This window comes from Petaurus breviceps, unplaced genomic scaffold (assembly GCF_028583685.1).
Source record: "Petaurus breviceps papuanus isolate PSGF00001 unplaced genomic scaffold, PetGlider_PUasm1.0 90804, whole genome shotgun sequence".
Taxonomy (NCBI): Eukaryota; Metazoa; Chordata; class Mammalia; order Diprotodontia; family Petauridae; genus Petaurus; species Petaurus breviceps.
The window spans coordinates 7,333,674-7,361,577 of record NW_027187348.1 but is presented as its reverse complement, the minus strand read 5'-3'; the positions used below and the strand labels follow the sequence as shown (position 1 = coordinate 7,361,577).

Here is a 27,904-nt window from a genome sequence, read left to right as displayed (position 1 = left end):
GAGCTGTTTGGAATGTTTTTTTTTTCCTTTCTTTTGTTTTTTCAGCGCTTAGAACAGTGCTTGGTACATGTAATAGGTGCTTTGTAAATTATTGTTGGCATGATGATATTCAGACCTTCTCTGTTCTTGAGAGAAATTGTCTCAACCCATTCAGTGATCCTTATTGTTTTGCCCTTAGGCTTCACCTCTAGGCTGCCTTTTCTAATTCATAGGGTTACCTCTTGATTACTCACTCTTTTTGACACTTAAATCAGACATAAATGGAAATAGTTTTCAGGTAAGGTAGATGTATGAAAGAAATGTATCTCACAAGCTAACATATTGTTTTATTCTCTTCTTTACGTAGACAGTTCTTCTATTAAGATTTCTTTAAAACACAACAACCGGGCACTGGCTCAGGCTCTGAGTATAGAAAAAGAAAATTCTCGAAAACTTACAACTGAAAAACTGTTGTTGCACAAAGAAGTGGAGAAATTGAGTTTTCAAAACGCCTTTCTTCGTCAAAAGCTAAATCGTCTGGTATGGTATTTCTGCTGTGTTATTTTTAAGTTTATGTGATCACCTAAAACCTTTCACCTGGAGTTTTGTAGACACAAAAGAAAACAATGTGAAAAGCATTTAAGAATATTGTAGAAATTTCTTGCTATAAATTATTGAAATTTATGATGCCGTGATAGTTCTAGGAAAAGGGAGAAAGTTGCTATATAGATTTCTCTTAATTTTACATATTGTAAATATACTTGCCATAATCTTTGTGATAGTTTATCATCAACAATATTTGACAGTCTGGTGTAAGCAATATACTTTCCTAAGGTTGTAAGGAATTTGAAAGGGATGATCTTATTTTTTTTTCTTTTTTTTTAATGCTTTACTAATTTCTGATTTACATCATTCGTTTCCGCCAGATTTTGAGTTACAAATTTTCTCCCCGTTTTTCCCGTACTCACCGCCCCAAAATAGCAGTCCCACAGGATATCCCCTCCTCCAATCTGCTCTCTCCCATATTTTCTCCCATACCCCTTTGGACTTTTCCAGTGGATCTCTATGCCTCAGTGCCTGTATATCTTATTTCCCAATTATATGTAAAATAGTATTAATAATAGTGTGTGTATATATATATATATACACACACACACATATATACATACATACATATATATATATATATATATATATATTTGAATATTTTATTTTAAAACTTTGAATTCCAGATTCATTCCCTTCCTTCCTTGTTACCCACCCTCACTGGGAAGATAAGCAGTTCAGTATAGGTTGTACATGTGTGGCTAATGCAAAATAATAACATAGTAGATATGTTGTAAAAGACTATATTTCCCTCCCTCCTATCCCACCTCCCACTTGTTCTATTCTCTACTTTGATCCTGTCCCTTTTCAAAAGTGAATTCTTCCAACTTCCCTCCCTCCCAGCCTGCCCTCCCTTCCATCATCCCCCCTCTCATCCCCTTCCCCCCCTACTCTCCTGGAGGGTGAGATACCCTATTTAGTGTGTATTTCATTCCCTCCTCAAGCCAAATTCAATGGGAATAAGGTTGACCCATTCCCTTTTGCCTTCCTATTCTTCCCCTCCATTGTAACCATTTTCCCTTGCCTCTTCTGTATGAGATAGTTTACCCCAATCTGTCTCTCCCCATCTCCTCTCATTATATTCCTCTCACCTCTTAATTTCACCTTTTAAGTATCATCCCTTCCTGTTAAATTGGTCCTCTGCCCTCTATGTATAACTGTAAACATATATACACATATTCACATATGTATTCATATGCCCATATACCCTCATATATGTGTGTGTGTGTGTGTGTGTGTGTGTGTGTGTGTGTGTGTGTGTGTGTATTTCTAATCCCTTCAACTACTGAGAAAAGTTCCATAAGTTACAATTATTGTTTTTTCCATGTAGGAATGTTAATAGTTCAACTTTGATAAGTTCCTTATGATTTCTTTTCCCTCTTTACCTTCTCATGCTTCTCTTGCATCTTGTATCTGAATGTCAAATTTTCTATTCAACTCTGGTTTTTTCAGCAAGAATCCTTGAAAGTCCTCTATTCCACTGAATGTCCACATTTTCCCCTGAAACATGATACTCAGTTTTGCTGGGTAGGTGACTCTTGGTTTTAATCCCAGCTCCTTTGACCTCTGGAATATCATATTCCAAGCCCTTCGATCCCTCAGTGTAAAAGCTGCCAGATCCTGGGTTATCCTGATTGTGTTTCCACAATATTAAAATTGTTTATTTCTGGCTGCTTGTAATATTCTCTCTCTGATCTGGGAATTCTGGAACCTGGCTATAATATTCCTAGGAGTTTTCTTTTTGGGATCTTTTTCAGGAGGTGATCGGTGGATTATTTCAACCTCTAGTTTGCCCTCTGGTACTAAAACATCAGGGCAGTTTTCTTTGCGAGCTTCCTGGAGGATGATTTCTAGGTTCTTACTTTGGTCATGGCTTTCAGGTAGTCCAATAATTTTTAAATGATCTCTCCTGGATCTATTTTCCAGGTCAGTGGTTTTTCCCATGAGATATTTCACATTGCCTTCTATTCTTTCATTTGTTTGGATCTGTTTAACAGCATCTTGATTTCTCATAAAGTCACTAGCTTCCATTTGCTCCAGTCTAATTCTGAAGCAATGATTCTCCTCATTGAGCTTTTGAGATTCTTTTTCCATCTGGCAAATTTGGCTTTTTAAGGCATTCTTCTCCTCATTGCCTTTTTGAGCCTCTTTTGCCATTTGAATCAGTCTTTTTTGTAAGGTATTATTTTCCTCAGTCAGGCTATTGACTCTCATTTCATAATTTTCTTGCATTGTTCTCATTTCTCTTCCCAATGTTTCCTCCACTTCTCTTATCTGCTTCTTAAGGTCCTCTATGGCCTGTAACCAGCTTGTGTTTTTCTTGGAAGTTCTTGGTGCAGGAGTTCTGACTCCACTGTCTTCCTCCTGTTCCATGCTTTGCTCCTTTTTCTCCCCAAAATAGGAGTCTAATGTTGAAATCTTCTGTCTGCTTTTTTTCCTTTGCCTGCTCATGTTGCCCCTCAGTCACTTGATTCCTGGGCTTTTTGCCACAGTAAGACTGCCACCAGACAGGGGAGCTTTTGTCCCAAACTCTGAGGTTTTCTCAGCTGTTGGAGGTTAGATGGGTGCCCTCTCTGAGGCCTCCACATGCTCTGGCAAGCTGGACACACGCCCCAGGACCTCCACCCTAGACTGCAATCCAGATCCAAGCAGGTTAAAGCAAGAGTGATTACCCCTCAGACCAGTGCTTGGTCCCCCTACACTCTGCAGGCCAGGAGCTGAAGCTGCCATGTGGCTCTGACTGTGCCTGTGTCTCAGTGGCTTCTCGCCCCAGGGACAAAAGCCATGCATTCCCACTTACTGGGTCCCAAAGTCCAGAATGCACTGACCTCTCACTTTTTCCTTCATATCTATGTGTTGATAATTCTGGAAATGGTAATAGCTGCTACTGATCTGGGGTCCCTCTGGCCAGGGCCTGGTCAGGCCCGCCCTGGGGCTAAAGACTTGGCTTGTGGGTGGGCTCGGCTCCCAGAGCACTGTGCTGGATTCCATTCTGGCCTGCCAGGCTGTCCTCAGCGGGAGGTTAGCTTCTCTGTGTCATTTTGTGGGTTCTGCAGCTCCAAAGTTTGTTTAGGAGTCCCCTTTTTACATGGATTGGGGAAGGTGGAAGTCGGAGCTGCGGGTAGGTCGTGCTTCTACTCTACCATCTGGGCTCCGAAAGAGATGATCTTAATCCACTTTAGTCAATGTGGGAAGGAAGGAGAATTCCCAGATTATTATTTAATATTCTATTGGAAACCAATCACCTCCACCCTCAACAATATTGATGGAATTTGTTTTGGGGAGTATTTTGGAAAGACTCAAGACTAAAAACAAAAGAAAATTTAATTAAACTGAACTCCCACATGAGGAAGCTCTCTCTGCTCATGCAGGTTGGCATTTTCTCTGCAACTTAAGAGTCTTAGAGAATTCCCTAAAGTTTAATTTTATATGTTTAGACCTGTGGGTCACTAATTATTTACCACCTTCTGATACTTCTTGTCGTGCATTATATGATGGAAGAAAGGGCTGTTGAATAGTTTGCGGTTTCATTCTCTCTGAAGCTACTTTCGTGTAAAGAGGATTGAACTTGCAGTAGAGAGACTCAGCTTTACATCTAGGCTCTTAGACCTAATGGTTATGTGAGCATGGACGAGTTGCTTGGATCTCAGTTCCCTTACCTGCAAAATAGGAATAATTCACCTATCTCACAGCATTCTGAGAAAACTTTGGAAACTCTGCTCTGGTATCATAAGACTTGTTAAAATGCCATATTAACCTGTGTGACCTTGAATAAGTGGCTTAATCTCTGTGGACTTCAATTTCCTCCTCTCTTAAGTGAGGAGATTGGACTTGATGGACTTTGAGGCACCCGTAAGCTCCATATCTATGATCCTTAAGAATAGTTTTGGGGATTGAGGCTGGATTTCATTGATTGAGGGTACACCCAGATGAGGGTGTACTTTGTCAGTACTGGTTGGCACCTTTTCTGCAACTTAGACCCTTATGGGATTTCTTAGAGCTCTGAGAAGTTAATAATTTTGCCCAGGGTCACATAGCCAGTTTGTCTCAGAAGGAGGACTTGAACCCAGCACTCCCTGATTAGAGGCCAGCTCTCTACTTGCTACACCAGTGGTGTCAAACTCAAAAACAGATCCTCATGGGCCATGGATTAACTAAAAACCACAAGTTGGCATTATCTCTGTTATATCATATTTTTATTTATATGAGTTTGACACTTTTGCACTACACTATGCTGCCTCTCTTGGTCCTGAAAGTGCTATAACAAAAAGTCTGTTTTATACCTACAGCATAAAACCCTCATAGAAACAGAAGCCTACGTGAGCAGTAACTTGATATCTGCCATTGAAATGACAAGCCACGCTGAGGTAAGTGTTAATCTTATAAATGTTATATGTTGCTAAAACTAATAGTAAATAGTTTTGAAGACCTTCTGGTGTATTCATCTTCACAATTCAGGAAGACTTAAATACTTCCCAGTTGTTTTCTAGTGTTCTTAAAACTTCCAAGTGTTGTATATCTCTTACCAACTCAGGTATGGGTATCCTTACTTACTTCTCTTTTACATTCTTAGTGAAGTATACAAATTAAGTATTCTACTTGAGATTCTACTAGTGACAAATTAGGACTCTAAAAAGAGTGTTTTTATCGTATTTTCAAAATAGACCCATTATAAGACTACCCTGTTGTATTATTTACTTGTATGATTTGTATTCCATTGCTATCTTGACATATTTTTCTTTTATGCTGCTACACATCCAGCTCTTTCTAATTTTGTGTTTCAGTTACAGTTCCATTACATGATACAAATTTTTTTGAAGGTAGTATGCTGTAATGGAAAGAGAATTTGGTGTCAGAGTACCTTGGTTCAAATCATCTGCTTACTCCCATTGTGATCGTAGACAAAGCTGTCTTATCTTTTTCTCAGAGTTCTCTCTTCTATAAAATGAGAGGACCTGGGGGCGCGGTGGGAGTGGATTAGATTGGGGCAGCCAGGTGCTGCAGTAGACAGTGCTGGATCTAAAGTCAGGAAGACTCATCTTCCTGACTTCTACTCTTTCCTCTGAACCTGGACAAGTCACTTAACCCTGTTTTCTTCAGTTTCCTTATCTATAAAATGAGCTGGAGAACGAAATGACAAACCAGTCCTGTATCTTTGCCACAAAAACCCAAATGGGATCAAGAAGAGTCAGACACAACTGACATGACTGAGCAGTAACAGCAGGATTAGATTGCTGTTAAGGTGTCTTCTACCTATAAATCTACAATGCTATGAGAAAAACAAATACATTAAAAGATAATACATTTCCAGTTTACAGGACATAGATGAAATGGAACCTGAAAGAAATCTGTTTTCATGTTGAAACAATGCCATATGTAGTACAAAGAAAAAAAATTAGTGATGTATCTAGAATATTTAACATTAAAAAGGGAAGAAAGGCTACAGACATTACCATTTTTCTTGTAGGACCTCTCTATTCACAGTGTGGAATAAAAAGATTCAATGGAGTCCATTTTTAGAAATACCAATTTAGTTCTATTTATTAAAAAAAAATCCTGTGTAGTTTCATTCATATTTTAATGAATTAATTTTAGTTATTTTTAAAATTAATATTATCAATTTGTCTTTGAAATGTTGATCTTCAGATTTGGCTTTCTTGAAATTGAAATTTGAATATGAAAATTAATTTTTTATTCTCTAAGCTCTCTTTGTGTAAGGTAAGAGCAGGAAATATTCCAAATTGAACTGTCAATGCACAGTTCTAGATGCAAAATTTATCAAACTTTGTTGTACATTCTTTTCAGTATAAACTGTTTGAACATATGCTGCAATATATGTAAATTTCTTTATAAATTATATACACATATATGACTTAGGCTTGTTAAATACAAAGCAAAAAAGGAAGGTGAGGCTCTTACTGCTCCAGGTGATGTGTAGGGACAAGGAGTGACTATACTGGGAGTGGTAGAAGGAATTTTCCCAGTGACTTCTCACAGCTATGGGTGCCCTCTGATGACCTTTATGTTATATTTGGCTGGTGAGATAACAGAAAATGGGAAGGTTAAGACATTGCACAGAATTGGGAAGAGGGGTTTGTTGAAGGATAAATGTGGTGGTGTTCAGAAAAGCCCAACTGCAGGGATAGGAGATTCACCTTCTCCATTAGTTGATTATATACCTCTTGGGGCGTACAACTTTGGATACCAGTGTCCTGAAGAGTAAAGGGAGTTGCAGCTGGTTTTTGTGAAATTAGGGAACTTTCAATGTACTGAAGAAGACCTTTGTAATCAAAATACCTATCTTAAGTTAAACTATTGTCCTTTGCAACAAACAAAATGATGGTTTAATAAATTTATTTATTCTTATAATTCTGGTGATAATTAGGTAACTATACTGTATCTGTCAAATGAATAAAAATATCTTCTCACAATTAGGCCACACGTATGCAAAATGAGCAAGTTGACTGTTAATCAGTGGGTCTTCTCAAACCAACCCAACTCATCATTATTACTACTGTCATGAAATAGCATTTTTAATATACTACATAACTAAATAGATAGAATTCTGAACTCCAGAAAGACTAACTGAAACAAGATACTTGGCAATTAAAGTAGAAAATATGTTTTACTTTTAGCTAGCTTTAAAAATATTCTCCTTGAACCAAAATAATAATTTTCCCACCCCACCAAAAAAAAAAGAATTTTCTTCCCTAAAAAGGGATTTACTGTGAACTCCATTAGAATTTCCCAATGAGTCTGCTTTTTTTCCCCTCAGTCAACTGAAGCAGGTCCTATGTGACCTCACTGGAAATTGAACAAGTGGGAACCCTTGCATTTATGGACTATTAAAAGGCAGTCTTCCTCAGTGGGTAAAGATAACTATGTGTAGAAGACAGAAAAGATAAAGTAAAAAGAAAGGTTGTACTCTTTCCCTTTTGCCCTCTTCCCCAACATTCCACCCCCACCCCTGCTTATTTGAAATTTTTACATATATTCATATGGTAGAGTGTGGTATAATCTGTCAGAAAGTAGTCATCTAGATGAGGTGTAGTCTGTCAGAGAGAACTCTAGACTGGACCAGATTAAAATGTGGTGTCAGCTATGCCACTAAGTAACTTACTGTAGACCCCTAATGGTAAAAGTGGTATGAGCTGAAGATATCCTCTTTTGTGACCTTAAACAAATTACACAATGTGTCTGTTTCTTCATCTGTAAAATGATGAGGTTGAACTGAAAAATGACCTTTATGACCCATTCCAATTCTAATATTTCATAATTCCGTTCTAGAATATCTGTTCATTTTGTTATATTCTTTAAGGAAATTTTAAATTTCTATTCAATTTCATTCTAGAGTAGATGGCATTAGTACTCTTTTTTTTTTTTTTAAAGCAATTGGGGTTAAGTAACTTACTCAAGGTTACACGGCCAGTTATTATTTCTGGGTGTGGTGCTGAGTATCTGAGCCCGGATTTGATCCAGGTCATCCCAACACTGGAGCCGATGCTCTTACTCGCTGAGCCACCTGGCCACCCCTAAGCAGTTGGGGTTAAGTAACTTGCTCAAGGTTACACGGCCAGGTGTTTCTGGGTGGGTGCTAAGTGTCTGAGCCCAGGATTCGATCTCCAGATCTTCTCAACACTGGAGCCGGTGCTCTTACTCGCTGTGCTACCTGGACACCCCAAGGCATTAGTACTCTTAAGAGTTTCTTAAAAATAATTTTAGAAATAATATGCTCTCTTCTCTTTTTCTCTTTACCTTCCCTTCCCTCCATCCTTCTCACATACCTCACAGAATAATTTTTCAAATGTATATAGACTGTTGTAACTGATAAAACAGATTAATTTGAAAACATGATTGAATTCTTAGTGGCTTTTTGTCATTTTAAAATCAATTGCATATTTACTATTTTTAAGTCAATTAATTTTTAAATTTATTTTCAAAAGGGATCCTCACAATTAAAAAAAGCAATCATACTAATAAATAAGCCATCTTCAATCTTCTCATTTTCTTTTTGTTCTCTTTCTATAATAGGATTATCAGAGTCCCTCTCTATTACCAACTAGCCAGAAGAAAGATATTGGTAAACAGTTGGATTTATTACACCACTCATTTGGAAGGTAATTTTTTCATAGCTTAAGTGAACATTGAAATTTGACCACCTAAACTAAATTTGGAACTAGTTCTTATTTCAGTTTATTTCCATTTGAGATCTTTTCCATTTCTAGTGCCCTGTCTCTAATTTGTAAATGTCAGTATCTTATATTTAATTCCATTAAATGTTTTTCTTCTTTAATTTGTTCAAAGGAAAACAATGAAACATTTGCAGTACTATATTAGTAAATATATGTACATGTATTGTTACTTTCACAAAATTGTTTCATGTGACATTTGGTCCTATCACCCTTGCATAATGGTGAGTTCTCGTTTAAGTATAATTTATCCACAAGAGGATATATTTCGTCAAACATCATCTAATTGCAAATCATGATATTAGAGAAATGCTATCTGGAAAAATCTAGGGATAGGACCTTTAATCAAGGTAGGTTAAATATTGTTCATATTAGATTCATAGGGCCATGTATCACATAAAATAGTTTGGAGGAAAGTAGCAGTGTAAACACATAATAATATATGTGATTCTAAAAATGCTGCCCTTTTTCCCTATGAACAGAATAAGGGGGAAAAGATTTATTTTGAAGTTGATGTTATCTCCTCTAGTCACTATTTTTTTCTCATTTTTCTTTTCTTTTTATTATAAATTTTGTTTTAAACTTAAATACAAAATGAGAATAGAAAAAAAATTGCCACGTACACACAGCAGACCACGAGAGGATTCAATATAAAACAATATATTTCCATGTCAAGAAAATGTATATAATAATTATTGCACATTGTTTTCAAAGTTGCCCCCCTTTTCTTTTCTTCCTTGTTGGTTTTTTGTTCTCTGCTGTGTACTTTTTACTTTATTTTTTCCCCTCCCTCCCTCCGCCACCTTAAAGAAAGCCATAATTAAGCACGGATATATATACATATACATAGATATCTATAAACATAGACATATACATACACATATACACTCATACACATCTATGTAAGACCATATGCTTATTTCCTCCTATCATCTATTTCTCTAAAGGTTGATAGCATCTTCCTTCATAAGTCCAAATCTTTCTTTGTTTTTCTAAATCAACTAGCTCGTTATTTCTTACACCACAGCAATATTCCAATCTAATCACATCTTATCTGAGAGACTGACTATGAAAGTATTTTTCCACAATTTTCTTCATTCCTTTTCTTGGCTACATAGGTTTTATTTATGCAAGAAAATTTTAATTTAAAGTAATTGAAATTATTCTTTTTACACTTCAGCAATGCTCTCACCTTAAAATATAGTTTAAGATCTAATACTGCTGAATCTACTTCCTTTACATCTTTTTTCCCTGGTTTCTTTGAAGTTCCTGATCTTTTGTTCTTCCAAATGAACTTTATTACTTTTCTAACTTAGTAAAATAATTTTTTAGTAATTTAATTAGGAGGACATTGAATTAATAGATTAACTGTAAAATTGTCATTTAAAAATTATATTGGCTTTACCCATGAACAATAAATATTACTTGAATTATTTAGATTTGAGTTTATTTGTATAAAAACATGTTTATGTTCATATAGTTCTTGTGTCTGTTTTGGCAAATATATGCTCAGGTATTTTATACTATCTAGGTTTTTTGTTTTTTGGGTTTTTTTTGCTTTTTGGAGAGGGGAAGGCAGGGTAATTGGGGTTAAGTGACTTACCCAAGGTCACACAGTTTTTTGTGTTAAGTGTCTGAGGCTGGATTTGAACTCAGGTCCTCCTGACTCCAGGGCTGGTGCTCTATTCACTGTGCCACATAGATGCCCCTATCTAGGTATTTTAAATGGTCTAAAACAGCATTGAATAGTATTGCTGATGGATAGTATGGTTTCTCTATTTTTCACTTTTGATTAAATTATTTTAACTTTAATTTTGTCTGAGACCATGATTACTATGCCTGCTTTTTTTCTCATATTATTGCTACCCCTGCTCTTTATTTTATCTTTGTGTGTATCTCCCATTTTTTAAATGTTTCCTGAAAGTAACAATATTGTTGAATTCGAATTTTTAATCTGTTCTACATTTCTATTTTATGGGTAAATTTGTCCTATTGACATTCTAAGCTGCAGTTACTTGTGATTTTTCTTCCTATTTTTTCTCATTATATTTCTCACCCTATTTACCCTATCCCTCCTTACTCCTCTTGTTTTACTTCTACCCACTACCTTGCCCTCCTATTCCTTAACCTACCCACCCCTCTAAGAGTCCCTTCCTTATCTTCTCCCCTTATGCTGTCCCCTTGCTCTCTAATTTTTTTCTGAATTTAGAAGACTTCCATACCCTTCTAGGTATACATGTTCCCTCTTTAAACCATTTTTGATGAGAGTAAGTTTCCAGGATTACTCGCTCTCCCCCCACTAGCTTTTTCTATATAAGTTTTTCCTTTTATGTCTCATTTGTATGAGATAATTATTCATTTTTATCTCTCCCTACACAGTTTTATTTTTTTAGAATTACTCTATCATCCTCAGCTCAGCCCACGCCTTTCTTTCAAACTATCTAAATAATGATGATAATCATGAGTACTGCTAATATTTTCACATATGTGAAGTAAACAATTTGAACTTATTGAGTCCTTTATAATTGGTCTTTAATATTTATCTTTTATTTCTCCTGGATGTGTAAAATTTTCCCTTAAGTTCTGGGGTGGTTATTTTGGTCATAAAAACCTGAAAGTCTTTGAGTTCATTAAATGTCCTTTTTTTTTTTCCATTTCAGTATTATACTTAACTTTGCTGGGTAAGTTACCCTTGGTTGGAACCCCAGGTCTTTTGCTCTATGGAATATAGTATTCCAAGACCCATGGTAATGTAGTTAACTAAAATGTAGTAGCTGCTAGGTCTTGTGTAATTGTAGCTCCATATGTATTTTTTTTCTTGTTGCTTCCAATATATTCTCCATATCCTGGGAACTTTGAAATTTGACCAAGATATTCCTGTAAGTTTTTCCCTGGTATCTCTTGCGGGCTTTTTGCCTGCAGAATCAGAGGATTTTTTCTATTTTTTACTTTGCTTTCTTGTTCTAGAACTTCAGGGCAATTTTTTTTTTGTAATATTGTAACAAGATTCTTTTTTTTATTTTAATTTTTGGTAGTCCGTCTAATCTTTTCTCATTCAGTTCTCCAGATCAGTTGTTTTTCTGAAGAGGTTTCATTTTCTCTTCTATTTTTTCATTCTTTTGATTTTATTTTATGATTTTTTTGGTGTCTTAGAAAGAACATCATCAGTTTCCCCTTGTCCAATTCTAGTTTTCAAGGAATTATTTTCTTTCTTAAGTTTTTGATTCTCTATTTCTAGTTGGTTGACTTTCTTTTCTTAATTTTCTTGAATTACTCTTATTTTTCCTAGATCTCTCTTATTTGATTTTTAAAGTCCTTTTATAAGTTCTTCCAAGAACTCTTTTTGTGCTTGGAACCATTTGACGTTTCCCCTTGAAAAAGGAGTGACTTTTTTTTAGCTCTATTATCTTCCTCTGAATATGAACCCATATCTTCTCTATGCCCATAGTAACTGTTGGGTGCTTTTTTCTTTGCTTTCTCATTTTTTTATCAATTTTTTGTTGTTGTTTTATTTTGGTTTTAGTAGTTATTATTGTAATCATGTTGTAGTCCTGAGGTATGGGGAATGATGCCCCAAGCTTGAGGTGCTTCTTACTGTTACTCTCTGAGGTCTATTACTGGGCCCAACCTTTGGCTGACCTCTCCATTCCTAAGCCAGACCTAGGGCCCCCAGCCACACAATCTTGCAAATGATCTTGCTACCTGCAATCCCTCAGGTGACTGAAAACTACAACTGTCCTGTCTGCCTCATAATTGGAACCAAGAACCCTAATCTCCTACAAGTACCCACAGTCAGTGGGGTCCCTGCCCCTCACTACTGCACTCACCAGTTTTGTGCTAGCTCCTCCCTGCAGCCACAGCCTCTGATGAGTCTGGTCTGCACAGCAGTGCTTGGCTTCCTTGACAGTGGAAGGTTCTTCAATATTCTCCTATTTAGCCCTTAGACCCCCACATTGTCTTGGAGACTAACATCTGTCTCTAAGGTTGAGGCTGCCTTTCCACACAATTGTTCCCACGGTTTGTTGTTTATTAATAATTAATTAATAATTAATACAGTCAGTGTGGAGGTGTTTTCACTTAATCAGGCCAAACCTCTGCTCCTGAGGTCAGAGTCTTTCTTAGGTGGTCTTTTCTAATTGTCTCAGGAGAGCTATTGCTTAACCTGGTGTTTATTTCTGTTGCTCTGAGGTGATGTTTTGTCTTTTTTTTTTTTTTTTGGAGGAAATTTGGAGAACCAAACATTTTCTGACCTACTCTGCCCTTCTTTCCAGAATCATTTTCTCTTATTTTTCTCTTTTCTTTCCCTATACCCCACTGCTTCCCCCACTACCTCTTAAACCTGAGAATAGATAGCACCCTCTTGCTTTTGAGTCAGGTTATTGTTTAATTGTTCAATTAATGACTATAGCATGATCTTCTTCCTGGACCATCAAGGTTATAAGAATGGGATATGTTTGTTGAGGATGGGGAGTTAAAGAGCATGAAAATTAAAATCATGAAACTATTTCTTACCTAAAATTATCTCTGGAAAACTTATGGGACGACATGGAAAAGAGTTGTACAGAGTGGTTTATAATCTGCTTCATTACAGGGAATATGCACGTTAATGAGATCATGGATTCATCTGAATTATCTCTTTTGGATACCATCTATGAAATATACTAAATAATCATTTCATTTGTAAAATAGAGAAATTCTTCACATCAGACCTACTCATTTGCCTATGAGAGTTCTGCTTACATCAGCAGATGATGATGATGACGACTATGATGACAAAGATGGCAGCAATCTCACAACCAAGAAAGCACCTGAGTCTCTCACTCCAGTAGCATCCAAAATGTCTTTATCTAATCAATTTCATATGGAATTATCACAAAGTCCTGAGAAACATAATGAGGACATAGATACCCAAGATAATCCAGGGAGAAATTTTTCTATCACTAATGTCCTTTCCACAGGTGAGATCTTTTAAAAAAAAAAATGAATTTTATTAAAGTTTATATGGGTGTTTTTTTCTTGAAGATATGATACTCCTTTAGGACCAAAGAAAATTTGATAACATCTACCATTTCAACATGTTTTTTTCCCAACATTGCCTTTTTTTGGGGAAGTGCTATCACTGGTATATTGTCAGTGCTGGTAATGCCCATCCTTATAAATTCTGTTCAGAAATGGTCTTGACTTGCCTCAATATCATTAATTAATTACTTAATTATATTAATGAATTAACTACTGATCAGTTTTGTAATTACATTACTGATAAGTGGTACTTAAAGTATTCTATGTTTATTTTAGCCAGAGATTGGGGTGATGAACACTAGCTGTGTAATCCTGGACCTGGAATTTAGATTTTGTTAGTTTCCTTCCTTTATTTTTTCAAGAAAAGCATAAAAAGAGGATGAAATCCTACCTTGTACCACTTTTAGTTTCCTATTAGCAATTTTTTTTGTTATAGTTATTGGTAGGATATTCTTATTTAGATGTCTGATTTTGCCCTGAAACCTCAGGGATTTTGTTGGATGTTGCAGAAATGAAATGTTTTATGAGCCTACACTAAGCTACTTAACTTCATGTTCCTCATTTGTAAAAATAAAGGGGCACGAGTACCCCTAGTCATATAAAAATGTTAATTCAGGGCCAAAAAGTGAATACAGATTGGATAAGGCCCATGAGTATGGTATTTGCTTTTAACCATTATAGAAATCTAAAATCTCTGCTTTTAAAGGAGAGTCAAACTTTCATGAAATAATATTGTTAAATGTAAACAAAAGCCTATTTGGTTTGATAGAGGCTGAGCAAACTTTCTCATTATTTTAACTGGTACTACCAAAAAAACCCAGACCCAAACCAAAACTCATAATTAAATTTTAAATGGCTTTGTTTTTAATGAAGGAAGAAAGGAAATCAATATTTTTTAAGTGCTACTCCGTGCCAGGCACTGTGCTAAGCATTTTACAAATATTATCTTTAAAAAAAATTTTTTTTTTTTGTTTTGCCTTTTGGAGGGGGGAGGGCAGGGCAATTGGGGTTAAGTGACTTGCCTGAGGTCACATGGCTAGTAAGTGTTAAGTGTCTGAGGCCGGATTTGAACTCAGGTCCTCCTGACTCCAGGGCCGGTTTACTGTGCTTCCTGGCTGCCCCAAAATATTATCTTTTTTCATCCTCACAACAGCCCTGGGAGATGAGTGCTTTTATTATCCCCACTTTATGGTTGAGGAAATTGAGGCAAACAGGTTAATTGCCTTGCCCAGGGCCATATAATTAGGAAGTTTCTGAGGTTGGAGTTGATTTCAGATCTATCTGGCTGAGCCCAGTGCTCTATTTGCTCCATCTAACCAAATATCTTAAGTACATTGATTACACTTAAGTACATTGATTCATGTCAGATAAAAATGATTTAACTTAACATAGTAAAATATGAGTCTTTTAATTAGAAGACCATTTGAATCTCAGTTGTGCTGGTTATTTCTCCCCAATTGTGGGAATGTTTTATCTCTGATTTTAGTTTTTCTATCTGTAAGATGAAGAGCTTGTATTAGATCTCTAGAGCTTAATAGTTTGTGATTGTTATAAAAGACTAGTTCATGATTTATAGTCAAGGGTTTGAACCATAGTTTACAAACTTGGTATTCCAAGGCCTTTGCTATTGCCTTGTGCACATGTAGAGGCACAGCACTGTAGTTAGGAAGCCCAGTCATTTCTCTGCATCCATGTAGACCTCTCTGTCCTACATCATGATGGTGACTCCTCTCTCTAGTCCTTTTGGTTCTTGAAACATGTACCTTTCCTATTAGAGCATGCACAGGTGTAGGCAAGAGAGGCTTTGTGTATAGAGGGCTTGCAGAGGATGCAGGAAGACCGGGGTCAAGGTTTACCTCTAACACATACTGGCTGTGTGTACTACTATAGGCAAGTCACTTCAGTTTTCAAAGCTCCAGACAGTTTTCTAGCAATAGATGTTGTAGAGCAGGTATTTGTCTATGTTTGGTATAGACTTTTTTCACTAGGAACTTATTCCTCATTCTAGTGAAATCACAAGTTTGATCTAAATCTTTGTAAGCAAGACATGTCCAGAAAAACCTTCCATGTTAGCATCTTTACTGACTACCTTGCAGACTGTGGAGAGCAGCTTGCTTAGGATAACCACATACTGCTTTGACCTCCAGGGGTCAGATTAAAACATGAAAAAATATTGACTCTCATGCTCATGTTCCTGAGGAAAAAGGGGCAGAGCCCAAGTTGGCCACTAATCCCCCTTCTCAAAGTTCCAGAAACTTATGGCAACGGCTTAATACAACACAGGATTAGGCCAAGGTTAGTCTCCTGATTCTTGGCAGCCCAGACCATTGGCCCCTGTTTATCTCTATAGACAAGTCACCATTTTAAACATTTTCACAATTTCTTTTTTGTTTTAGCCAGTTGTTATAGACTCAAGGGGTTTTAAGAAACTTTCTACTGATAATAGAATCATAAGTCATAGGGTACCTATGAAGTAATTTGTAATCAGCCATCAGTGTAAGAATTCTTTCCTCTACCTATTACTAAAATAAATTTATTTCTGTTTATTGTATAGAAAACCAAACTCATCCAGAAGAAAGTTCCTCAGCAAATGAACTAACTAATGTTCAGTATGTTGGCCAGGAGAAAAAGAAAAGATCCCGTAGTAGTAGTCAATCTGGAAATGTGACTGAAAGAAAAAAGCGTCTTCCATCTTGGGAATCAAGTAATTTTCTGGCAGCAGTTCCCCTTGCAGTGAATTTGGAACAAATAGTAGTTTCAAATAATGCATTAAATCGGAGCAGCAAAATAAATGACAACTCTCTAGATACAGATACTAAAACACAACAAAATGGATCGTGTCATCTTTACTCACAGTCTCAATCTGTCAGTGAACTTAATGCAGAGTTCCCCACTGTGGTGCTGCCCAGTGATGAGCAGCAGCTGCAGAAAACAATATATGAAGCTGATATGGATTTAACTGAGAGTGAAATTAGCAAAATCATTACAGTTCAAACACGTGCCAAAAATGAAAGTAATCATAAATCTAAGTCTTCTGGGAACAAAGCTTTTAGAAAAGTGAAAGTTTCAAGCACTGAAAAGAATAGAGAGAAGTCAAAAGTACAACCAAAAACCAGTTCATATTTACATAGTGAAGAAAGGGATAAAGATACAGAAGAAAGCATTTCTCTTACTTTGACTGATAATAGTAAATCAGAAGATCAGAAATTTACTTTGGAGACTAAACAGCTTGCTCAGTTGAACAACTTGAAGAAGGTAATGTTTCAGAAAGATAATCAGCAAGATGTACAATTTTCACAGCATCATGATAAAAAGAACAAAGTAAGAAAAACATATGTTGTAAATGATGAAGAGAGAGTTTCCTTTTTCCCTCCTACATCAAGTGAATCCCACCAGGACAGCAATTGTGATATGGGATATAGTTCACAAACTGTTGATAATTCAAACAAAGATACATGTTTTCCAAGTCAAAAGGATAATGAAACAGTCTCTGGCATATTAGAAAACGAGCTACAAGCGATCCTTAATTGTACCAAAGGTAGCCAAAGCCTATCTGATTGTAGGACCCTAAATTCATTGGATATAGAAAAGCAGATCACTCATGTGCAACCTTCCAAACAAAGCACAAAAAATTTAAGCAAAAAGTCTTCAAAATATAGCAGAAAAAAGACATATGAATTACTTTCTAAAGTTAATCAAGTACATGAAAATAATGACAAATTTGTGGACCACAAAGAAAGCCACATGGAAGACCTTAATTCAGAAACAAACCAACCTGAAAAAAACACCAAATGCCAAATGAACAACATTAAAAATGCATCTTGTATAGAAGTTATCAGTAAAAAAATGGAAAATTATGATCAGTGCTCAGATGTTCAAAAACTGGATAAAAAGTATAACAAGAATTCAGGCAAATCAATGAGTTTATTAATAAAATCTAAGCCCAAAACCTTCATGCAGCCAGCAGATCTTACTCAGTGTTCTGTTCCCTTAGAGTCAGGTTTAAAACCCTCTATGAGAGACCTGGAAAGTGATCCTGAAAGCCAGAATGAGTGCCAGAAGGGTCAGACACAAAGCACAACTATAACTCTGAATGAAAAAACATCTCTCAGTTCTTTCATGAAAGTGTCTGCAGAAAGTGAATTACATGTTAAAGTGTCAAATAAAAGAAGAGAATCCAAGTCAAAAAAAAGCCGAAAGACTTATGTAGTTGCTCCAATTGATCAAAATGAAATTAGGGAAAAAATACCTGTGACTGTTGAGAGGTTAATACCATGTGATTCTGAGCAAGTTAATCAGGAACAAAACTTGGAAAATGAGAAAATATTAGACAAAATAAATCCAGATCAATTCATTTTTAACCCAGTAATGGAGAACAGTTCTTGTCATTTGAAGTCTTTAGCTCAGATGGATTCATCTAATACAAGGCAGTTTTCTCCTTATACCTCCTTGAAGGAGGGCTTGGTAAACTCGGACCTTCTAACTGCTAGGGACCAGAAGCTTCCAGACAATGATACTTCGAAGGAACCCAGCTTTCAGGTGACTGACACTGGGCAAAAGTATGCTTTCCAAGAGAACACAGAAGGGACAGTATTTCAAATTTGCAGAAGAACAGAAACAACTGGAAAAGGTAAGCATTAAGACTTAAAGTCACAGTCATCAAGATAAGGACCTTCTATCCACTTTGAAGTTATACTGTTTAGCTTTGTCTCTATCATCAAGCATTTATTAACAAACTTTTATGTGCTAGGCAATGTTCTTGGCTCTGGGGAAACAGACAAAAATGAAATAGTCCTTGTCCTTAAGAAACTTTCCTTTCATTGGGAAAACAATGCATACTTTACAAAGTGTATATGAAATCTATACAGACTAATCAGAAAGAATCTACAGTTGATAGACTTGATTTTGAAAGGCATCTGGGAACTGTGGACTTAACCAATGTCTTGTAGACTCAACATTTGGTAGCTTTCAGAGCCTTGATCCCCAAGTCTTATTTTTTAACTCTTTCTCACCTTCTGTATCTTAATTAAATGGCAAGGACTGTCAGTTCTTTCTCTAAGTTATCTCACAACCCTCCCTTCTCATTTATGCATCTCCACTGCTCTAGCCCTGACTCTCATTACCACTTGTAAGGACTATTATGATAGACTTTTTTGGTAGTAAAGTTTTGATACTGCCAGGTTCTATCTTCCCTGTTCTGAACTGTCCTTCATAGTGCTGTCAGATTAGTCTAGGTATGCCACTCCTTTGCTTAAAATCCTTAAAGATTTATTGCTACAGAGCCAAATTCCAGCTCCTTAACTTGGTTTTGAAGCTCCCCTAAAATCTGGATCCATCCAATTAACTTAGAGATCAGGTACTGTTTCTTTTTTGATCTTATCCTCAGAGCCTAGCACAAAGCCTAGCACTTAATTGAATTAATTAATTTCAGCTCTATTTCCTCACACTGGTCTTCTTATGCTTGAAGCTTCAGCCAAACTCAGCACTTTCCCAGGGTTTTGCCTTTGTGTTCTTTATACCTGGAATGCCCTCCTTGCCTCTTCTGCACACTTTTTTTTAAAGCCAAGCTCAGATGCCTCTGCTTCCGTTAAATTTCTGTGATTTCGCTTCTCTTGTTCCATATCAGTAATGACTTTTTCTCCCTTAGCCCTTACTTAGCAATTTTCTCATACGTTTCATGCACTTGTCATGTACTATAAACTATTGGCGGGTGGGGGAGAAGGGGGTGGCATCTTGACTTTCTCCACATGTTGGATAGTATTCCTCACATAGTAGGTACATGGTCAATATTTGTTTAATTGAGTGGGACTTGCTGTATGGCCATAGGTAAATCAATAAACTTATTTCATTGACCCAGTCTTTTAAATGGAAATAACATTAAGCTGTGTCAGTATTATCCAAATTATTAAAGCATGCATTTGATCATGATTATTAGATCCTGAGTACCTAGTATCTTATGTTGTACATAGTAAACATTTAGGAAGATGGAATTGAATAGCCTTATGCTTTTATTTATCCTTCACAGTGATCTTAGTAGGTGCTTGACATATAGTATATAGTTACCGAATTAATTAACTCGCAAATATAACTGCCAAATGATTAATTTGATGCATGATTTATAAAAACTTTCACAAATACTTTATGCAAAATACTTGAAAACCTTTCAAAGCATTATATTTTCAGCCTTTAAATATGTGACTTCAGACTAGTTAATGTTAGAGACTAATGTGTTGGTCTATGCTTTAAATTAAGTCTTGTTTTTTTCCTGTCTGATAATATTGAAATTTATTTTAAATAACTGTATAGTTCACTATTAAAATTCTACAACATATAAGATTTCCTTTATTTCCAGATGCCAAAGTACTACAAGATTTGACAAACACTAGTTTTGTTTCCCACAATTCTTCTAAACCTCAGAATGCATTGGATGAAGTTTCTTCAATCTTGCCAACCAGAAAAAGGAAAGTTGTCATCTATAAAGAACCAAGTCTTAGGAGGTAATATCAAGTTTTTGGTGTCTTAAGAGTAAAAACTTTTTCCCTCAGCTTTTTTCAAGCCCCTGCTCAAATTAATTCCTGTAGAGATGAGCCAAAGATCTAATTGTCAATTATATGTATTGATTATTATTATAATAGATGCCCTACTTCAGGTACTCATTGACTCTCATTTGGACTAGTAGAATAGCTTCCTAATTTGGTCTTTTAGCCTCTTCTCCCTCCCTTTTCCAATACCTCCTCCATACAATTGTCAAATTGTTGTCCCTAAAACAAATGTTACTGTTTAATATCCCCAGGCACTCAAAAATTTTCAATGGTTCTTTAATGCCTCTAAGATCAGTACAGAATCCTCTGTTTGATATTTAAGGCCCTCCATAATCTGATTGCCACCTGCCTCTCCAGTGTTATTTCATATTACTCTGCTTTAGGTACTCATTGTTCCAATCAGAATGGTCTGCTAGGCGTTTTCACACTTGTCAGCCTTTTCCTACCTTCGTACTTTTGCACAAGTGGTCCCCAATATCTGGGATATACTCTACCCCCACCTCTTAAGAATAGAATTCTTACCTTCTTGGAAGGCAGAGCTCAGGCATCACCTCCTTTATAAATGCTTTTCTGATTTTTCCCCTTCTCCACACCCCACCCTTGTAGTTATTAGCACTCACCCAATTACTTTGGATTACTTTGATATATTTTTTCATTTCCTTATAATGTACATGTTGTATTCCTCATTGGAATGTTAGCTCTTTGAAAAGCATGGACTGTTTCTTTTTATGCCAGTCCCAGAATAATGCTGTGCACCTAGGGTTTTTGTTGTTGTTTTGGTCTGGACTATGATTTCATCCATGTAGGAGAGGACATCTAGATGTGCAGAAACTCCCTCAAGGAGTGCAAATCACCATGATTCTATAATTTATAATCTTGAGAGGATTGACTCACCCACAGAGAAGCTAAGGGACTTGCCCAGTTTCACATGACTAGTAAATAGTAGTCAGGACTTGATTCCAAGTCCGGCTCTCAAAAAGTCAAAGAATTTTTAGTTAGAAGAGTCCTCAGTGACCACTAAGTCCATCCCAAACCTAAAAGGCATCGCCACTGTAACAGGGGACAAAGAGATATCCAACCTCTGTCCAAAGGCTTCCGATAAGAAAAATAGAACCTCTCAAGGTACCCTGTTCCACTAATATGTCTAATTAGCAGGAAGGTTTCCTTATATCAAGACTTGCTTCTTTGCAATGTTGTACAAGGGTGGTACAATTCCAAGAGATGATGAGGTCTAATTTGTCACCATGTTGGTTGGCAAAAAGATATGGGATAAGAAAGGAAGGCTGTTGCATTTGAGACTGAGAAGATGAGAGGTCCGTTTGTTAGAGAAGTCCCTAAGGGGAGGAGATAGACAATGGAGCAGCAGAAAACCATAATCAGATTACTAAGATAATTGAGCCAAGTATGAATGTAACTATGGAGGTTGGTATCCCCTGTGCCAGGCCACCTCTTGTACTTAGTAAATAGGGTGCTTAAAAAATTTGTTGACTGTATAATGCGATTTTAGTGAGAGTTAGAAGAAATTTATTCTTTTAATCATAAATTTGGTTCCTCTAAGTGGCTTTACGTTGATCCCATTTGATTTGTTCCCAAAAATGTATGTAACAACTCATTTATATCACTCTTTAAGGTTTTTTCACCTGCCCTGTGAGATAAAAAATACATGTTGTTACTCAGCTAGACTACCATAGATCATGGCTGGGAGAAGCTAAGTCACTCAGCTCCAGCTAATGCTCTGAGACTGTGTTTCTTTACCCTGCCGCTGAATGTGATATCACTCTCCCCTCTTCTACCTCTTAGTTTGCTAAATTGTAGTTGAGTCAATATTAGAATTGCATTTGAAAAGGACCTGTTATTCCATTCACCATCCTTGTGACTTCCCAAACCGAAACACCTTTCTTTGGCCACCACTCCACTACATTGTTGTTTCCCTCTGATAGAATATGAGGTTTGGAGGGCAGGTACTATCTCGCTGTTGCATTTGTATCCCTCAGAACAGTGTTTAGCACATAGCAGGTGCTTAATAATCTATAATTATTAATAATAATATAATAATGTAATGATATTGGTATTATTTTATTATATATTGTACATATAATGATGTTAATAATAAAGTGCTTAATGTTTATACTTTCACCATTTTTTTTTTTTACAAATAAGAAAATCAAGTCAAATAATACTGATATTTTAATCAGTAGTTCTGGTTGTACTACACTTGAATTTATATTTGTGGTATCTGATCTGAAAGCATTTATTCTACCTACAACATATACTATCCTTGTTAGCATAAAAGAGTGCTTCCTATAAAAGGTGAAAAGAAGTAGCCTATTTTGTAGAATCCCATCATATGCTGGACTATACTTAAGGGTATTTTTCTACACTTAAACCAATATTTTTCAAAGGAATAAATAAAAAGACTTTAAATTTACTACTTATAATTTCTTTTTTTTTTTCTCATTTTTCAAATGCTTTATTAACTTCTGATTTACATCATTCATTTCTACCAGATTTTGAGTTACAAATTTTCTCCCCAATTTTCCCCTACCCACTGCCCCAAAACAGCAGTCCCACAGGATATCCCCTCCTCCAATCTGCTCTCTCCCATATTTTCTCCAGTACACCTTTTGACTTTTCCAGTAGGGCATGGTGGATCTCTATGCCCCAGTGCCTGTATGTCTTATTTCCCAATTGCATGTAAAATAGTATTAATAAGAGTATTTATTTATTTATCTATCTATTTAAACATTTGATTTTGAAATGTTGAATTAAAGATTCATTCACTTCCTCCCTTGTCACCCACACTTACTGGGAAGATAAGCAGTTCAGTGTAGCTAATACAAAACAATAACATAGTAGATATATTGTAAAAGACTGACTATATTTCCCTCCCTCCTATCCCACCTCCCACCTGTTCTATTCTCTACTTTGATCCTGTCCCTTTTCAAAAGTGGATGCTTCCAACTTCCCTCCCTCCCAGCCTGCCCTCCCTTCCATCATCCCCCTCTCATCCCCTTACCCCCTACTCTCCTGTAGGGTGAGATACCCTATTTAGTGTGTATTTCATTCCCTCCCCAAGCCAAATTCAATGACAATAAGGTTGACCCATTCCCTTTTGCCTTCCTATTCTTCCCCTCTTTTGTAACCATTTTCCCTTGCCTCTTCTTTATGAGATAGTTTACCCCATTCTGTCTTTCCCATCTCCTCTCATTATATTCCTCTCTCACCTCTTAATTTCACCTTTTAAGTATCATCCCTTCCTGTTAAATTGGTCCTGTGCCCTCTATCTATGTATACCTGTAAACGTATATACACATATTCACATGTGTATTCATATGCCCAATATCCTCATATATTTATATATATATATATATTTCTATTCCCTTCAACTATTTTACACTGGCAAAAGTTTCATCAGTTAAAATTATTGTTTTTCCATGTAGGAATGTTAATAGTTCAACTTCAATAAGTTCCTTATGATTTCTTTTCCCGGTTTACCTTCTCATGCTTCTTTTGCTTCATGTATCTAAATGTGAAATTATCTATTCAGCTCTGCTTTATTCATCAAGAATGCTTGAAAGTCCTCTATTCCACTGAATGACCATATTTTCCCCTGAAATATGATACTCAGTTTTGCTGGGTCCTTTGACCTCCGGAATATCATATTCCAAGCCCTTCAATCCCTCAGTGTAGAAGCTGCCAGATCCTGGGTTATCCTGATTGTGTTTCCACAATATTCAAATTGTTTCTTCCTAGCTGCTTGTGATAATCTCTCCTTAATCTGGGAATTCCTGAACCTGCCTATAATATTCCTAGGAGTTTTCTTTTTGGGATTTTTTTCAGGAGGTGGTTGGTGGATTCTTTCAACCTCTATTTTGCCCTCTGGTTCTAAAACATCAGGGCAGTTTTCTTTGAGAACTTCCTGGAGGATGATTTCTAGGTTCTTACTCTGATCATGGCTTTCAGGTAGTCTAGTAATTTTTAAATTATCTCTCCTGGATCTATTTTCCAGGTCAGTGGTTTTTCCCATGAGATATTTCACATTGCCTTCTATTGTTTCATTTGTTTGGATCTGTTTAACAGCATCTTGATTTCTCATGAAGTCATTAGCTTCCATTTGCTCCAATCTAATTCTGAAGCAATGATTCTCCTCATTGAACTTTTGAGATTCTTTTTCCATCTGACAAATTCGGCTTTTTAAGGCATTCTTCTCCTCATTGCCTTTTTGAGCCTCTTTTGCCAATTGAGTTAGTCTATTTTTTAAGGTGTGATTTTCCTTAGTTAGGCTGTTGACTCTCCTTTCATAATTTCTTGCATTGTTCTCATTTCTCTTCCCAATTTTTCCTCCACTTCTCTTATCTGCTTCTTAAGGTCCTCTATGGCCTGTAACCAGCTTGTATTTTCCTTTGAAGCTTTTGGTGCAGGAGTTCTGACTTCACTGTCTTCCTCCTGTTCCATGCTTTGCTCCTTTTTGTCCCCAAAATAGGAATATAATGTTGGAATCTTCTATCAGCTTTGTTTCCTTTGCCTGGTCATGTTGCCCCTCAGTCACTTGATCCCTGGGCTTTTTGCCACAGTAGGACTCTGCCACCAGACAGGGGAGCTTTCTTCCCAAACACTGGGGTTTTCTCATCTGCTGGAGGTATTAGATGGGTGCCCTCTCTGAGGCCTCCACATGCTCTGGCAAGCTGGACACACACCCCAGGACCTCCAAACTAGACTGCAATCCAGATGCAAACAGGTTAAAACAAGAGCGATTACCCCTCAGACTGGTCACTTGGTCCCTCTACACTCTGCAGTCCAGTAGCTGAAACTGCCACGTGGCGCTGGCTGCCTGTGCTGGCTTCTCAGCATCTTCTTGCCCCTTGGGCAAAAGCTACTGGTCCCAAAATCCAGACTGCACTGACCTCTCACTTTGTCCTTAGCATCTATGTGTTGATAATTCTGGAAGCGGCCACAGCTGCTGCTAATCTGGAGTCCCTCCAGCTGGTGACTGCTCAGGCCCGCCCTGGGGCTAAAACCTCCCCTCACAATTCGTCTGGGCTTGACTCCCAGAGCACTGTGCTGGCCGATTCCTGCTGGGCTGTCCTCAGCAGGAGGTTAGCTTCTCTGTGTCATTTTGTGGGTTCTGCAGCTCCAAAGTTTGTTCAGAGTCCCCTTTTTACATTGATTGGGGAAGGTGGAAGCTGGAGCTGCTTCTACTCCTTGCTTCTATGTTTGGTCTAATCATAAAAAATAGACCTGATATTTTATCAAGATCCAAAGTGTTGTTATAGCTAAGAAGGTTACTAAACCAGCAGATGGCAGCAAAACAAAGCCAAGAGACAGGAAAAGCTAGCTAGAGGAAATAAAAATAGGCTCCATGTTCATATGTTTGGAGCTTTAGAGATCACCCAGTTCAATCTCATTTATCAGATGAGACACATAAGCCTAGAGAAGCTACAGGATACATCAGTCACAGGTGACAGCCAGGATTCTAACCTGATTTTGGATTAAGGTTAGATTTAGGGCTAAGTCCCCAAAATTTAAGCTTTGCCTTCTGCAAATCCCTAGCTCACCTATAACCATATAATTTATGATGGCCATTTTGAAATATCAAAGAATTTCATTTAAGTATTTTTCTCCCCTGATGTGATTTACTACTAGGAGCTTCTTGCTATATAACATTGTTGTCTTAACCCTCAGCATAAAACTGAGAATTTGGGTAGGGAATACAAAAAATAATGTATTTCCCTTTTTTGATAGTCTATGCTCAAGTTATAATCACATTGTGCCCACTTCACTAAATTTTTTTTCTACTCCTCTTTTTTAAAGCAATTGGGGTTAAGTAACTTGCTCAAGGTTACAAGGCCAGTTATTTCTGGGTGGGTGTCTATTCCTCTTTTAAATTAATTTATTTATTCTTAAGTTTTCAACATTCATTTCCACAAGATTTTGAGTTAGATTTTTTTTCTCCCCATCTTTCCTCTACCCCCACCCCAAAATAATTCCTACAGAATACTCCTTCCCCCAATCTGTTCTCTCATATCCTCCCCCATCATCCCCCCCCCCAACTTTCTAGTAGGGCAAGATGGATTTCTATACCCCAGTACCTGTATATCTTATTTCCCAGTTGCATGTAAAAAACAAATTTTTTTTTAAAGCATTTGTTTTTAAAACTTTGAGTTCCAGAATTTTTTCTCTTCTTCCCTCCTCACCAGCCCCCACTGGGAAGACAAGCAATTCAATAAAGATTGTACATGTATAGTTACCCAAATCATTTCCATAATTGTTACACTTTGAAAGACTAACTATATTTCCCTCCATCCTATCCCACCCCCCACTTATTCTATGTTCTCCTTTGACCCTGTCCCTTTTCAAAAATGTTTGCTTCTAACTACCCTCTCCCCCAATCTGCCCTCCCTTCTATTATCCCTCCTCTTATCCCCTACCCCCCTATTTTCCTGTATGGTAAGATACCCATTTGAGTGTGTATGTTATTCCCCCCTTAAGCCAAATTCAATGAGAGTAAAGTTGAGCCATTCCCTTTCACCTTCCTGCTCTTCCCTTCCACTGTAACAGTTTTCTCTTGCCTCTTTTATATGAAATAATTTACCCTATATAGATATCTTTTTCCTTCTCCCAATAAATTCCTCTGTCACCCCTTAATTTTATTTTTTAGATATCATCCCTTCATATTCAACTCATCCTGTGCCCTCTTTCTATGTATACATGAACATACATATGCCCACACTCACATATATATTTATATATACATATACCTTCTTATATATATATCATATATATGTATGTATACATATGTATTCCCTTCAACTATCCTCAGATTTAGAAAAGTCTCATGAGTTACAGTTATTGTTTTTCCATGTAGGAATGTAAATAGTTCAACTTTAATAAGTTCCTTATGGTTTCTTTTTCCTGTTTACCTTCTCATGCTTTTTTTTTTTTTAAGCAATTGGGGTTAAGTAACTTGCTCAAGGTTACACGGCCAGGTGTTTCTGGGTGAGTGCTAAGTGAATGAGCCTGGATTCGATCCCAGGTCATCCCGACACTGGAGCCGGTGCTCTTACATGCTATGCTACCTGGTCTCCCCACTTCTCTTCCTTCTTGTATTTGAAAGTGAAATTTTCTATTCAGTTCTGGTTTTTTTCATCCACAATGCTTGAAAATGCTCTATTTCATTGAATGACCATATTTTCCCCTGCAACATTATACTCAGTTTTGCTGGGTAGGTGATTCTTGGTTTTAATCCCAGCTCCTTTGACCTCCGGAATATCATATTACAAGCCCTTTGATCCCTTAGTGTAGAAGCTGCCATATCCTGGGTTATCCTGATTGTTTCCACAATATTCAAATTGTTTCTTCCTGACTGCTTGCAGTATTTTCCCCTTGCCCTGGTACTCTGAAATTTGGCTATAATATTCCTAGGAGTTTTCTTTTGGGGATCTTTTTCAAGAGACAAGTGGTGAATTCTTTCCATTTCTATTTTGCCCTCAGATTCTAGAATATCAAGGCAATTTTGTTTGATAATTTCTTGAAAGATGGTGTCTAGGTTCTTTTTTTTTTTTTTTTTTT

General features: G+C 36.8%; 1 protein-coding gene across 1 annotated transcript in view; it reads left to right on the top strand.

Annotated features, from left to right (window-relative positions):
* SGO2 (shugoshin 2) overlaps window positions 1-27,904 on the top strand; it is a 39,791-nt gene that overhangs the window by 9,025 nt on the left and 2,862 nt on the right. Inside the window, exons 3-8 of the mRNA XM_069070106.1 lie at window positions 347-519; window positions 4,875-4,952; window positions 8,617-8,702; window positions 13,464-13,732; window positions 16,348-18,423; window positions 20,146-20,290. Of these exons, the coding sequence (XP_068926207.1) occupies window positions 347-519; window positions 4,875-4,952; window positions 8,617-8,702; window positions 13,464-13,732; window positions 16,348-18,423; window positions 20,146-20,290 (2,827 nt within the window). The remainder of the gene's footprint in view (window positions 1-346; window positions 520-4,874; window positions 4,953-8,616; window positions 8,703-13,463; window positions 13,733-16,347; window positions 18,424-20,145; window positions 20,291-27,904) is intronic.